At 41.4% G+C, this 15,321-nt stretch overlaps 1 protein-coding gene across 3 annotated transcripts in view; it reads right to left on the bottom strand.

Annotated features, from left to right (window-relative positions):
- The window catches only part of Setd2 (SET domain containing 2), a 99,143-nt gene that overhangs the window by 1,852 nt on the left and 81,970 nt on the right, over positions 1–15,321 (bottom strand). For all 3 annotated transcript variants that reach the window (XM_013346544.2, XM_005347995.3, XM_026779475.1), the window contains 2 exons: positions 13,887–13,998; positions 1,924–2,004 (listed from right to left, as the gene is read on the bottom strand). In XM_013346544.2, coding sequence (XP_013201998.1) covers positions 1,924–2,004; positions 13,887–13,998 — 193 coding nt within the window. The remainder of the gene's footprint in view (positions 1–1,923; positions 2,005–13,886; positions 13,999–15,321) is intronic.

The following is a 15,321-nucleotide window of genomic DNA, read 5'->3' as shown; positions in this document are numbered from 1 at the left end:
TGCACGCCTTTAATCCCAGCAGAGGCAGGCAGTTCGAGGTCAGCCTGGTCTACAAGAGCTAGTCCCAGGATAGGCTCCAAAGCTACAGAGAAACCCTGTAACAAAAAAAAACTAAAACCAAACCAAACCAAAAGAGAGAGAGGCTGCAGGCACCAGTAACAAGGTTCTGGAAGTAGCCTCTGGTTTCACACAACTAAAATTTAAATGTTGCCACGGTCACTGTGTTAAGAGGTTGGGACCTGTAAGAGGTAATTAAGCCATGAGGGTTTCTCTGTCATAAACAGAGCTTCTCCTGTCTGGGCTATAGCTCAATTGGAGAGGGCTTGTCTAACACTGTGGACTTCTATGAAGTGTTAGTTCAGTTTCTAGGTTGTCTGGTTCCTGGAGCCAAGTAGCAGACCTGAGTTACCAGAGGGCTTTGCAACACCAGGACTGCAGGGTAGGCTTGTTGCTTGTAAAGGTTCCTTCAAGTCTCTAAGTATTACACATTAATGCACATGGAAACATGGGTGAAGGATGACGCAGGGCAGGGCTCTTCAATCACCATCTCCAATGTTGTCTTCTGGGCTGTTTCTGTAAGGCTTATCCTACTCAACAGCTCTTCAAAGAGGCCCCAGATCAGGACTTACGGTATAGGGTCACAGAGGAAAGGGAAGAAAAAGCGCCACCTTCAAGGAAGTAACCTGAACAGGCCTCTCCATCCCCCAAACTCTGTGACCCATAACACATTCAAGGAATGAGGTTGGATCGTAGATTGGGTTGGTTGAGCTGAAACACCAACACCATACATGGACAGCGAGGAACCATTCTGTCTGCACAGATTTTTTGTTTAGCTGTCACAATTGGCTGGATAAACCTTTTACTCACAGGGTTTTCTGTGGTTGCCTGACCTCCATATTTTCCCCCTTTCAACCCACTCTACACTTAGTCAAGGTTTGATTAGTCTCTGCTTAGCATCAGCGGTTCCCTAAACCCACAGACACAAAGCCACTACATGAAAGGGCACAATACTGTCACCCCTCACATGACCAGTGCTCAAGACTGAGGGGTACTTATGACTTCCTGGAAGAGGTGACACTCTTCCTTTCTGTATATTCTCATGCTACCTTCACCTTCCCTTTGATCCATTTGGCCAGTTTCTACCCTAAATTCAAGAGCCTTTCTTAGTATCCTAAGTATTAGCCTCTGTCATGACACAGTCTTCTCACAGCTGCCATTCTTTACAGTTCTGTAACTTTAACACACTATGAACCCTTCAATGAACGGAATCTGGAGTTTATAATCTAGGCTGGTAAGATGGCTTACTGGGTCAAGGCACATGTCACTAAGCTGGGTCTGAGTTTGATTGCCAGGACCCAAATGTTGTCTTCTGACCTCCATACATGTCATGGCACCCCTCTCCCAACAAATAAACAAACGTGCAGTGGAGACAAACAGGGTGGAGACATATTGTCAAGATGGAGCAAGCCGCTATCAGGAAACAGCAAAGAGGGAAAACTACAATTTGATCAGAGGATCCAGAGGTTCTCCGATCTTTAAAGCTTATTATAAGAACAATAGTACCAATTTTGCTGATCTCAAGGGCTGCTATAACAGATACCAAAGTGCTTACCTAGTTGTAAAGGGACATCCATCAGGAAGGAAGCACCTGACACTACAGTTAAGTCTAATACCACAGATAGCTTTCCACTCTCTGAGAAGCTATAGAAGGCCAACAGTGAAATGGCAAATATGTTGGCAGATGGACTCTTCTCGCTCCATTAAGAGACAGTTATGGGATTCTTGAAAATCAAAGATAGCAATTTGGGGCAAAAGATACAAGCTAAACCATCTTTAGGCAAGACAGATATACAAACTTAGGCAAGACGCAACGGGCTCAAGTAAAGTCCAAGGACTACGCTGTCCACATCTTCCAAACCTTACCTCTTTTCTGAATACTTCCTTGCTTTTCTTTGCCAGCTCACTGGAAGTGTCTGCTTCTGCTGTCTTGGGCTTTTTTGATGTCTAGAAAAGAGAAACAGGATAGTGCTAACATGAGATGCCAGTCTGGTGATGTCCTACTGTTCCAGAACTCTCACCTAACTAAAGGACGGGGCCTGGAGACTCCCTGGCTAATAGTTTAAAATTCAGTCACCTGACTCTGGTCTACTTATAAGCCCAATTCCAAGCCTGTATCTTAAGTCACAGCTACATCTCGGATGTAGCTGCACATTTGAGTTGTTCTTTAGGCATTCTCCCTCTGTGGAGGATGTGTAGTATCTGGAATCAAATAACTGACCTTTCCTAGCTTCTGACATGTTAGCATTCCAGAACTAAGTTAAGAGCTCTGTTCTGAGCTAGGCGGTGGTGGCGTATGCCTTTAATCCCAGCACTCAGGAGGCAGAGGCAGGCGGATTTCTGTGAGTTCGAGGCCAGGCTGGTCTACAAGAGCTAGATCCATGACAGGCACCAAAGCTAGAAAAACCTTGTCTCGAAAAAAACCAAACCAAAAAAAAAAAAAAAAACACAAAACTCCTCCCCCCAAAAAAAGAAAAGAAAAAAAGAGCTCTGTTCTGAAGATCTTTATACTTAGCTCGTTTCCTCCCCAAGTGGGGTTGCCTAGACTAAAGAGGACCGTTTCAATATGCTAGAGAAATTCCTTGAATTCCGGTGTGTCTAGTTCAGGAGAGTAAAGGCTGGGGAATTATGGAGTACACCTGTTATCCCAGTACTTCAAAGTGGAGGTAGGAAGATCAGGAGATTAAAGTCAACCTTTAAAAACAAACTTACACAGCCAACCTAAGCTACACGAGACCCTGTCTCAAAGAAGCCCCAAACAAAACACAAAGGAGTTATGACACTGGTGGATATGAGACTGAGTAGATACTAAAATCACTACTATCTTTTTTCCAAGATGACGGTAAATCCAGATAATACACCTTTCTATCATTGCCAGGGGAAGAGCTACCAAACTCCCACTACCCAGGCAATACCAAGAGGTGATGAACCATCAGTCTGGCATACGAGCCATGTTCACACAGCTATAAAACCCTTCTCATGGAAAAAAAATATTTATCATCATTCCACTTGGAATGCTAATTTTCATGCTTTAGGAATATTAGCTGATGCAATAGGTCTAATTAAAAAAAGATCGACTTACATGTTTATGAGTGTATATGAGTACCTGGTGTCTCCTGGAACTGGAGATATACCTGGAGTTATATGTGAGTGCTCTGCCAAGAGCCAACAAGTATTCTCACCATTCAGCCACCCACCTCTCTAGCACCTCCCTCCCTTTGGAACTTACTCTGTAGATGAGGCTGGCCTCGAACCCACAGAGATTTGCCTGCCTCTGCCTTCTGAGTGAAATATGAAAAGAGTGTACTAGCACCACCTGGCCTTTTTTTCTTAGCCCCTAGTTTTATTATCTTTGATTGTGTCTATTCATGTGTGTCTCTATGTAGATATGTACACATGAGTGTGGGTGCCTAGAGGCGAGAGCTCCAGTTACAGGTAGTTGTGAGCCACCCCGCGGGCTATTGGAAACTCAGATTCTCACAAGAAAGGTGTGTGCTCCTGACTGCTGAGTCTTCTCTCTGGCCCTGTCCATGTTTTTTCACTAGGGGGCTTAGAGCAATGTAATTTCTGACACCCTACCTATGCTCTAGTTCTGTTTTCTCCATTTTCACAGACAGTATGAAGACTCTGGTGCTGAAGAAGCTGTGCAAGTCCCTCTACTTGCTTCGGAGAAAGGTAGCTTTTGGGTTATCCCAAGCCTTGTTAGAAAGGCATTACAGGGGGCTGGAGAGATGGCTCAGTGGTTAAGAGCATTGCCTGCTCTTCCAAAGGTCCTGAGTTCAATTCCCAGCATCCACATGGTGGCTCACAACCATCTGTAAAGAGGTCTGGCACCCTCTTCTGGCGTTCAGGCATACAGACAGAATATTGTATACATAATAAATAAATAAATATTTAAAAAAAAAAAAAGGCATTACATGGCCGGGTGTGGTGCCACACACCTTCAATCCCAGCCGAAGCAGGAAGATCTCTGAGTCTGAGGCCAGCCTGGTCTATAGTGTGAGTTCCAGGACAGCGAGGTCTACATAGAGAAACCCTGTCTTGGAAAACCAAAACAACAAAAGCTTTCCATATTTACCATCTCTCTACTTTTTTACCTGTAGCTGTTGAAGTGGAGGTGGATCTAGAGGATGTGACAGATCCCCCTTCTGTTTTTAGGAAAAAAGTGAAATGGAACCTGAACAAATCTTTATTTTCAAATATATATATATATTTTTTTTTGGTTTTTCGCGACAGGGTTTCTCTGTGGCTTTGGAGCCTGTCCTGGCACTAGCTCTGTAGACCAGGCTGGTCTCGAATTCACAGAGATCCGCCTGCCTCTGCCTCCCGAGTGCTGGGATTAAAGGCGTGCGCCACCAGCGCCCGGCTATTTTCAAATATTTTTATTTGGCTTTTTGAGACAAGATTTCTCTGTGGTTTTGGTGCCTGTCCCAGAACTGGCTCCTGTAGACCAGGCTGGCCTTGATCTCACAGAGATCTGTATTGGGATTAAAGGTGTGCGCCACCACCACCAGGCTTATTTGGCTTTTTGGACATGGTCAAAACCTGTAATTCCTTCTGCCTCAAGCTCCTGAGCACTGGGACTATAAAAATGCCACGCATAGTTCACTTTGAGACAGACTATATATTCCCACCTCCAGTGAGTGTATACCCACAGTAAGATATCAGACAGCCAGAGATCCAGAGTTATCTGGGTATCTGAGCATGGTAGCTCACAGCTACAATCATAGCAAAGAAGCTGAGGCAGGAGGACAGGTCCAACTTTAAGGCCAGCATAGGCTATGCAGAAGTTTTAGTACAGCTTGGAGGACAGAGTGAGACATCTTTTAAGACAAAACAAATTGTTTTTACATAAGACAAGCCCCCCCCCCCAATAATTCTCTTATAGATCTCAGAACTGAGTAAAATTACAAGCGCAGAAAATGCCTTCAAAATATGATAGCCACTGCGAGGATCTTGCTTTCCTTTAAAGTGTTTGTCAACCTGGGGGGGGGGGTGTCAAACTGCTCTTTTACAGGGATTACCTAATACCACTAAAAACCAAATATTTACAATTCATAACAGTAGCAAAATTACAGTTATGAAGTAGCCATAAAAACAATCTTATTATGGTTGGAGGTTACCACATGAAGAACTGTATTAAAAGGATCATAGCATAGAAAGGCCGAGAACCAGAGCTCCATTATGCATTTTTAGAAAGCTAAATAAATCTGGGCTTAGGTTTGTAGCTCAGTTGGTAGAGTGCTTGCCTAGCATGAAAGAAGCCCTGTATAAACACGGTGATGCATGCCTGTAATCCCATCACTTGGGAGGCAAAGGGAAGGTCAGCAGTTCAAGGTCATCCTTGGCCACATAGCAAGTTCAAGGTGACCTGGTCTACAGAGGACTCTAAAAAAAGAGAGAGAGAAAGAACTAGAAAAAGAGGGGCTGGGGAGATGGCTCAACAGTTAAGAGTATGGGCTGCACTTCAAGGACCCCAGTTTAATTCCCAGCACCACAACTTCCCAGCTCACAAACACCTGTACTTCAGTTCCAGGACTCTCTTCCGGCATATTACATTAGGCATACAAGTGGAGCACAGACATACATAACACCCATACACATAAAATAAAAAAAGAAAGCTAAAGAAATCTAATGCACATTTAGTAACTTGCTAATTTAATCCTGACTTGGCAAGAGTAGGAGAGTTTTAAAAACACAGTTACAAAGCACAGAGCACTGGACTCAGTTAAGGAGTGCTCCTGATGCTGAGCAACTGGGACTGAGAAGATTTGTACACCATATAAATCACAAAACTAAGAATTCTTGAGAAGCAAAATTCTTTTATTAGGAGTTATTGAGATGGGGTTTCTCTGTGTAGACATGCCCATCCTGGAATGCTCTGCAGACCAGGCTGGTCTAGAACCCAGAGATCCACCTGCCCCTGTCTCTTGAGTGTTGAGATTAAAGGTGTGGGCCACCACTGCCCAGCATGAAATTAATTTTTGTGTCTACATGGCATGGGACTCATTCAGGTATAACACTTACTCAAACTCAATGCCCTGGAGCAAAATTAGAGCCAAAGGCAATATTTGTTAGTGACATGAAGAATTTTGGGATTCCCCCCAACTCCCTAAAAGTTCCACTTGATATTTCAGCATTTCTAACAATAGGCTCTTGTTGCTTATGGAAGATTTGTTAATACCAGAAACGACACCAGACTGGACCAAACGGCCCTCACTCAACTCATGGTAGGCTAGAGAATGTACCTGTAGAGAAAGCAGCCTCACTGAAATCTGAGGAAACCACTGGCAACTCACACATCAAAAGCCAAGTGTTTCCAGGTCCTCAGCAAATCATCAGTTTCCTTTTTCCTCAACTTGGGTGTCAATGGAAAGTTTTTGTGGGGGCCTATGTAAGCAAGTCAGATGAATACACAGAAAATGAGCAGGCAACAGGGCTTGGAAGGAAGCCAGAGCTCATTGTTCTTAGAAGACGATCCAGCTGTTAGCCTTTATACAGTACATTTGACATCTCAAGAATTCTTGTTTGGAACTGGCTTCTGTCTCAGCACCTTCATGTTACCGGGCTTTGATTTCACCAACATTCACTGGCCAATGGTCATTAAACTTACTGTGTAGCTCTGGTACTCACCAAGAAACAAACGCTACAGCAAAAGCAAACTCCATACTTTATTAGGCAAACAGACACAATCAGGTCAAAAAACCTGTGCCTTTGAAAGGGGAAAGAAGGGTTGAGTTATAGAGATGGGCTCTGAAAAGGAGAGAATGAAATATTACTCAGATATTATCTTTTCCCTCTTTAGAATGTGAAATGTAAAAGATAGCCTAACGAGGAACTATATGTTTGGGAGCAGCGTGAATATAGAAGTAGAAGCGGAGCCATCAGAAATACGTTCAATCAAGCAAAGTTCTCCAACACACAAATGTGGCTGCATATTAAGTATGAAGTTCAGAAAGAAGGTCACTGAAAACCCAGAAACTCACCATTGTTCTGAAGTTGCTACGACTCTTAGAAACACCAAAATAACACTTCAGTGGGTGCTTCTAGGTAAAGGCTGCAGTTCCCTCTTCGTTTGTGAAAACAATAACAACTAACAACAAAAATCAAGGGCAGGGAATGGAAGGAGGTAGGAAAGGGAGGAATGGGAGGAGGGAGAAAAAGGAGGAATGGGTCCCTAAAGAATAAAATTCTAACAATGGTGTTTCAAAGGAAAACAGAATCTACAAAATCCATGGGACAAGAGTTCGATATTCCTAGGAACCAGTGGGCGTCTATCTATATATTTCACCTACAAGTGCAAGGTAGGCCTAGGTCTCTCTCTTTCTGTGCCCCATCTGGTAACTGGCCATATTAACTGAGTAACTAAAACCATCTCCTCTGCAGAGACAAGTTTTCTTGTTTCTCACAATCTTTCAATTGTGATTTCTGGGTTCCTATTTCATTACTGTTAAGTGGTACTCTATGAAACCATTTTGTAAACTTTTCCAACTCTAAAAAACAAAAATGAAACAGGACCAACAACTGAAAAACCTCTTTGCTGCAGACCTTGCCCTCTGCAAAGTCTTGTTTTATAACATAAGGACACCTATTGAATGCTGGGACGAATGTGAATCCAGGAGGCAGAGGCAAATAATCTGCTCTCTCTCACTTGTGCAAGCAGTCACCACGGTTCAGGTCTGAGGTCCTCAAGGGAAGGTTTGACTTAACACTCACCACATGATGGATGATGGAAGAGAGTACAAGATGATCAAGAGTAGGGAACAACACTGGAGGGAAACAGAGAAGGAAGGCTCTCATAGATGCTTAGTCTAGTTATCAAAAGCTTTTCCTAACACCCAGCACTTTTCAAAGACTTCTCTGCCCACTACACACCTTCCCCTAGTTTGCCGTATCATACATTCTCTATGTGAGCACCAGAGCCACACAATAAGCTTTATGCAATCTGCTAACTAAACCAGATGAACTCGAGTCCCAGTTTGGGTTGTGAAACACATATACACATACTTATGCTTTCCAACAAGAACCCATTTATGATGAATGTGAATTGAACTACCATCCCTATTCTGAATCCTGTAGGCAGCTCAAACTGATCAATTTCCACAATTAATTTATCTCCTCTTGCTTTTTCCTCCTTCATTTCTGATGCTTAAACTGAATAAAAGGACCTTTCCCACCTAAGCTAAGATTATTGGCCACTTTTTTCTTCCTAATCTGATTGATTCACCAAGTTTTTGTTGTTGTTGTTTGTTTTTGGTTTTTTTTTAAAGACAGGGTCTTACCACATAGCCTTGGCTGGTCTGGAACTTGCCCTGTAGACCAGGGTGGCCTTGAACTCAGCCTGTCTTTGCCTTCTCAGCACTGGAATTAAAGGTGTATACCACCATATCTAGCCTGGTCTGCTGAACTTAGCAATAATTCTCAAATGTTCCTCACTTTGTCAGAGCAATGATAACACTGCACTCTGCTCGGTCACTACATCAAACAAACTGTCTCACTTGAGAGACACATATTTGATTATCTGATTCCTCTGCATCAATGATATTTCCTAGCTCCCAGGTACCTATTACTAGTTAATCACACTGGACGCCCTCAGACACTTTATTTCTGACATACTTTTCCAGTGTGGTTTTTGTTGTTGTTGTTTTATTTGGCATTTTTGGAACCATGCTTAGGACAGAAGCCAGCATGACGTGTACTACTAAGTGAGTAACCCTACCAATAACCCACATCCCCTTTTTACTCTTGCATGTTTCTGTCTTGCTCAGTATCTCGTATGCACCCAAATTCTTACTATACCAGATATTTTTGACTGTTTGCAATTTTGACCTTTACAGTTTTGCTGAACTTGTAAAGTCACCTTTCCCGTGGTGACACTGATGTTGTCTTAAGGGCTGATCACTGAACTCTTCAAGGCACGTGGCATAGATTTCTACCACAGCAGCTTTCTGAGCTGAACTTTCAGATAACAAAGACCCAGTTTCAGTTCTCTCTCTGTGTCACACCAGGTTTGTGAATTGACAAAAACTCGCTACACTGGTGCGATATAAGGTTCTGAAAGACTTACATTCTGAATAAAAACACCAAGAATAAAAATGGAACACAAGGAATGAAGACTTTCCTCATAAGTGTCCTCCGGCCTACAGGTGTGTTCAGTGGATAAATGCAACTGGAGAATGCTAAGAGGATAAACTCAAGTAACTCCAGCTATCCAAGCCTTACTAGGGCGAAGAGATCACAGTCTTAAAAGGGATCCAATCAAAGAGCACTTACATTTTCATCTCTGAGGTTGAAACCAAAGAGTTAACCAACCCAGAAGGCTTTGGTCTAGATTTTTACATTAAAAACACACAAAAAAGGTAGTATTTCCATAGAGAGACCCTGTCTCAAAACAAAAGCAAATTTTTTTAACAGAAGCATACTTGAAATTTTAAAAATCACTGGATGAATTTAGATTATAAATAGCAGCATCAATAATCTTTTTTTTTCCCCCCGAGACAGGGTTTCTCTGTGGTTTTGGTTCCTTTCCTGGAACTAGCTCTTGTAGACCAGGCTGGCCTCGAACTCACAGAGATCCACCTGCCTCTGCCTCCCAAGTGCTGGGATTAAAGGCGTGCACCACCACCGCCCGGCTAGCATCAATAATCTTTAAAGAGAAGAGGAACTATGTAAACTAGAATGTAAGGAGAAAGAACTAGAAAAAAAAAAAAAAAAGAAAGTTAGAGATTCAGTGGCCCGTGAGAAATCAAGCAGTCCAGCAACACGTATACAATTGAGAGTGGCAGGAAGAAGAGGCCATGGTACGAAAGACAGATTAGAAAAAAATAATGGGGAGCTGGAGAGATGGCTCAGTGGTTAAGAGCATTGCCTGCTCTTCCAAAGGTCCTGAGTTCAATTCCCAGCAACCACATGGTGGCTCACAACCATCTGTAATGAGATCTGGTGCTCTCTTCTGGCCAGCAGACATACACACTGACAGAATATTGTATACATAATAAATAGAAAAAAAAACCTAAACAAACAAAAAGCAAAACTGCTGAAAATCAATTAGAAAAGAAATAATATATAAAGAGAACAAAGAATACATCTTTCTTATCAGAACAATTATAAGCTGGGCATGGTAACACACAATGTTAGCAAAGTTCAGGAGACAAAGGCAGTAGTGACACATCAAATTCAATATCAGCTTGGGTTACATAGTAAGACCCTGTCTGAACAAACAAAACAGAATAATATTTTAAGAACTGAAAAGTAGGCCAAGAGTAGTGGCACATGCCTTTAATCCCAGCATTTGGGAAGCAGAGGCAGGTAGATCTCTTTAAGTTGAGGCCAACCTGGTCTATACAACAAATGCCAGGACAACCAAAGCTTTGTAGAAAGGCTCTGATAAAGACAGACAGACAGAGACAGAGACGGAAAGGGGGAGAGAGAGGGAGAGGGAGAGGGAAAGAAACAGTATCAACTGACTACTCTTGGCTGTTCTTGGCCACTCTTTCAGGAGACCTAGGTTTCATTTCCAGCAACCACTGTGGCTCTAAACCATCTGTGACTCCAGTACCAGAGATCTGACATCTTTTTTGGCCTTGTGGTGCAGGTAAAGCTTCCATACGAATAGAAAGAACAGAATTCTTTATCCAGTGATAATACCCATTAAGTAACAGTCTCAAAAGTTTCCTACAAAGTTACATATATTCCTACTATATAATTCAGCAATGATGTTCCTTGGTATTTACTCAAAGAAACTAAAAACCATGTTCAAGCTAAAACCCACACACAGGTGTTTTCAGTAGCCTTATTCCAAATTGCAAAACCTAGAAGCCAAGAAAGATGTCCTTCAGCTTACCTGGTAAGACAAAGGTAACTGGCTAAGCAGTGGTGTGATTAGACAATCGAGCATTAGTCAATACCAAAGTGAAACAAAACACTAACCACACATAGGCAGAGAGCCCTAAATATATAGTTCCCTGGGGCTAGATGTCAATTAGGGAGAGGCTAATGTATTTGTGATAGAGGAATATGAGAACACCAGAGTCTCGTTTCCTTCTCTGTTTGATCTACTTTCTGCTCAATTTTGCTGTACCAAACCAGAACTAAAATTACTCAGTATTTCTTAAAGGGGTACGATATTTTTTTTTTCCTCCCTAGAAAAAACAAGCTCACAAACATCATCGCCAGTAGATCTGAAATCCTAGAAATACTCAAGGAAATTCTTCAGGATGAAAGAAAATAATTGAAGATGGAAATACAATTCTATGTCAAAGAATTAGAAATGCTAAATAGTGTTTGAAAATAGGATCTGGCTAAACAAAAGTTTAAAAATTTTAACATTTTACCAGAATTTTTATTATGACTATGGGTACAAAAAATTGTACACTCACAAATCTAATACCTCTACTACTAAAGAGGTAACCACCGCCCCAGCAGGCCCAACTTGAATTCTAACCCTAATTACATACTGATACTAACAGACTTTAAAGTGAAATACAGTGACATATTTTGGTGTTCATTAACATATGAGAAAACGAATGGAAAAGCATGATGAGCAGAAGCAAGTGAAATATAAATTCTCTGACTCAGAAAAAAGCTGATCCTGTAGTCACAGCAATGTGGTGCAGTCTAAGATGACAGCCCATTGTGAGATATATGGGTATTATAAATCTCTCAGTCTTAGATCTCAGGATCCCTTCCTAGTATTAAATACTGAGGCCTTCACAAGCTTTGATTCATATGGGAATACCTAGTCATTCTGGTCAAGCAGCATATGCCATAAATCTAGCACGTGCGGGATCACTGGAGGTTTCATGCCCACCAGGTCACAGAATGTGAGATGCCTGTCAAATATAGTTAAGAAATGAAAACATTTCCTAGAAAAGTTAATGAAATGTAAAAGAAGGTATGGATTTGTTCACACTTGTCTTTCATTCTAGCTTCTATTTCTTCCTTCTTCCCCCTCCCATCCATCCTTAATAATTTAAGTGATTCTTATGTCCTTTAAAAGCAGCAACAAAACAAAAAAATCTATAAAATGCTCAGGTTTAAAATACCCAGAATGACTTTTGATGTAAGACAACTCATCCTTGCAGATAATTTAATATTATTAATAAATAAGTTAATAAATAAGGATAATTACATTGCAAGTATGTGTTCTATATTTCTACCACCTCTAATCTCAGTGATTATTTTGTCAGAGGAAAGATGAAGAGTAAAATATTATTCTTTTTTCTAGCATTTCCATAGTAATTGTTTTCTGCCAATGGTTTCACAAACAAGAAAGGAAGTCTTATACTCTGAGAATCACATGAGGGTGTCTCTTTTGTTGCTTTTTTTGGGGGGAGGGGGCGTACACGCCTCAGCACGCACATTGAAGACAAAGGACAACTTTTTGAGAGTTGATTCTCCCCTTCCAGCATGGGTCCCAGGCACCAGATACATCATCTGCCTTGGCGGTAAGCTCCTTAGCCCACTGAGCACCTCACTGGCTGTTGTTGGCTTATTATTATTATAATTTTTTTTTTTTTTTTGCTTTCTTTTAGACAGGATTTGCTGTCTAAATCTGTGGCCCTCCTATCTAGTAATAACAAGTATGATGACCCAGCTCCTCGGGTGAGTTTCATTATCACCTGTGTGTAGGACGTGTGTGTCAATATGGGCATACCACGAATGTCACAGTTTTGTGGTTTCTTTCTTTCTTTTTTTTTTTTTTTTTTTTGATTTTTTGAGACAGGGTTTCTCCGTAGCTTTTTGGTTCCTGTCCTGGAACTAGCTCTGTAGACCAGGCTGGCCTCGAACTCACAGAGATCCGCCTGCCTCTGCCTCCCGAATGCTGGGATGTGGTTTCTTTTTTGAGGCTATTTGTTTTATTGGGGCACGGTCTCATTATTTCTTGCCAGTATGTTATGTACTCTAACCTAGCTGGCCCAGGAAGTTGGAGGCAATTCTCCTGTTTCTGTTGCTCATCGTACTGTAGGAATGCTGGAGGATCTGAACTCGGACATCAGGTTTGTGCAACAAGTACTTTATTTACTACACCACCTCCACGACCCCTTTGGTGAGTTTTAATGTAACCAGTTTAAATTCATTCCAGAGCTAACCAATCTCAAAGTAAGAGGATGCTAAACTGCAATGTCCATTCAATTTACTGTATTCAATTTAAAGAGTTCAAACAAAACAGAATGTAATGGCAAGATCACTAGTTAGATGATAGCTTGGGCTAGACAGTCCATAGTTCAAAAATAAAGTACAAGTAAAAAGAAACCATCTATACAGCTTAGTATCAAGAAGAAGAGTTAATATACTTAAAAAGGTTATAAAAGAGTATGGAATATACTGATCACGGGGCCTCTAGCTTTATCCTTTAGTTTTCTGTTACTATTATTAGTGCTACACAACATTTTTATAATTGTCTATTGATATATTTAAAAACCTCCTAAATGTATTTTTTTTTTCTTTTTTTTTTTGGTTTTTCGAGACAGGGTTTCTCTGTGGTTTTGGAGCCTGTCCTGGAACTAGCTCTGTAGATCAGGCTGGTCTCGAACTCACAAAGATCCGCCTGCCTCTGCCTCCCGAGTGCTGGGATTAAAGGCGTGCGCCACCACCGCCCGGCCTAAATGTATTTCTTATACGAATAAGTAGCTAATACACATCTGAGCCCTTATATCTCTAAAAGCAGTTTTTCTCTTTGATTTTAATCTCTTCCTTTGACAGAAGAACTCCCACATATTTTCCAAAGAAAGAGAAAAAATTCTGAAAGCTATATAGCTAATGACCTTACTGAAATGAAAGGACACAGATGCTCATATGACCAGGATACATATAAAAGCTACACTCACCTTCATGGGGTTTTCATCATATGTTGGGGTTCCCAGGTCCATCTCAGCTTCATGCTCAAGGCTTGCATCATCTCCTGGGCTTTCCCAAGTGGGAGGATCCCACTGAGTCTGCCTAAAAGAAGTTAACAACAGCAAAGCTGTCATGGGTAAAACAGACAATCTTTGCAGAGTTTAAAACTATAATATGCAACAGGATAGATGATAAGCCAGAACTGTGAGACTAAGACATACTCCTGATAGCTTATCAGCAATGACTCTAGCCTGGAGAGATATTCCTTACATTAATGCCATCACACTTTTCAAGGCAAAGATGTAATAATGCTGGCTAGGTACTGACAACATCAAGAAAATGAAGTATCTTGTTTGTTTCTCAATTGGCTCAGTGTACTAGGTAGATCCTGAGTTTAAAAAGTATGGAGCAGACAAACAGATCAGTGACTACTATAGCTACTATGTGTTTGGAACAAAAGAAACCACATCTCTACAATCCTTGACCATGTTTGTAGTTTTGCACTTTAACGACTGAAAGTCTAGAAAAAAAACTTCTAAAATTGTAATCTCTCTAAAAATACCCTCAACTGGCAATAAAAAGGGCTCAGCCATGTTAACTCATTGAATGGTTATGGTTGTTTTAAAAATAAACAGGCAAATATATAACACAGGATGGAACTAAGGATTTAGTTAAACCTTAAACTTTTGATTTTTCTGCCTCTCCCTCCTTTCTGAATGCTAGAATCACAGGAACATACCACCACAATCAACTAGATTTAGAAGAATTATTTTATTTTAAATTGTGTGGGTGTGTATGCGTGTGTATTTGGGAATGAGTGCCTGTATCTGTGTCTGGATGTGGGTATGGGTATGTGCATAGTAGTGTGGGTGCCCACAGAGGCCATAGGATTCAACTTCTTCTGGCCTCTGTGGGCACCCACACTACATAAGATCGATCCAGAAACAGAGCCAGGTGTTAGTGCTCTTTAACCCCAGCACTAGGGAGGTGAAGACAAAAGCAATATGATTGGGCGAAGAGAGAAATATAAAGGGGAAGAGACAGGAACTCAAGTGTGGAATCTGAGATTTGGTGGAGACACAGGGCAGTCTAGAAGTCTGCAGATAGCCCCTTCAGTCCTGAGCATTGGTAGAAGTAAAAGGTCTCTCTGGTGGCTTACTGCTCTGCTTTTCTGATCTTCAGCTTTAACCCCTGTATCTGTCACTGTGTTTTTATAATTCATGCTACATCCCACCACACTTGGCTTGGCTTTATTTATTTTTTTGCTAGATTTGTAGGGCAAACTCTGAAGTAAGGATAGTCATAGTCAAGTGTTGCCCAAGGCCAGGTGTGGTGGCACAGGTGGATCTCTGAGTTTGAGGTCAGCCTGATCTACAAAGTGAATTTTAGGACAGGCTCCAAAGCTACAGAAAAAAAAAAAAAAAA

Source organism: Microtus ochrogaster, chromosome 5, assembly GCF_000317375.1.
Source record: "Microtus ochrogaster isolate Prairie Vole_2 chromosome 5, MicOch1.0, whole genome shotgun sequence".
NCBI lineage: Eukaryota > Metazoa > Chordata > Mammalia > Rodentia > Cricetidae > Microtus > Microtus ochrogaster.
This window is presented reverse-complemented; position numbering and strand designations above follow the sequence as displayed.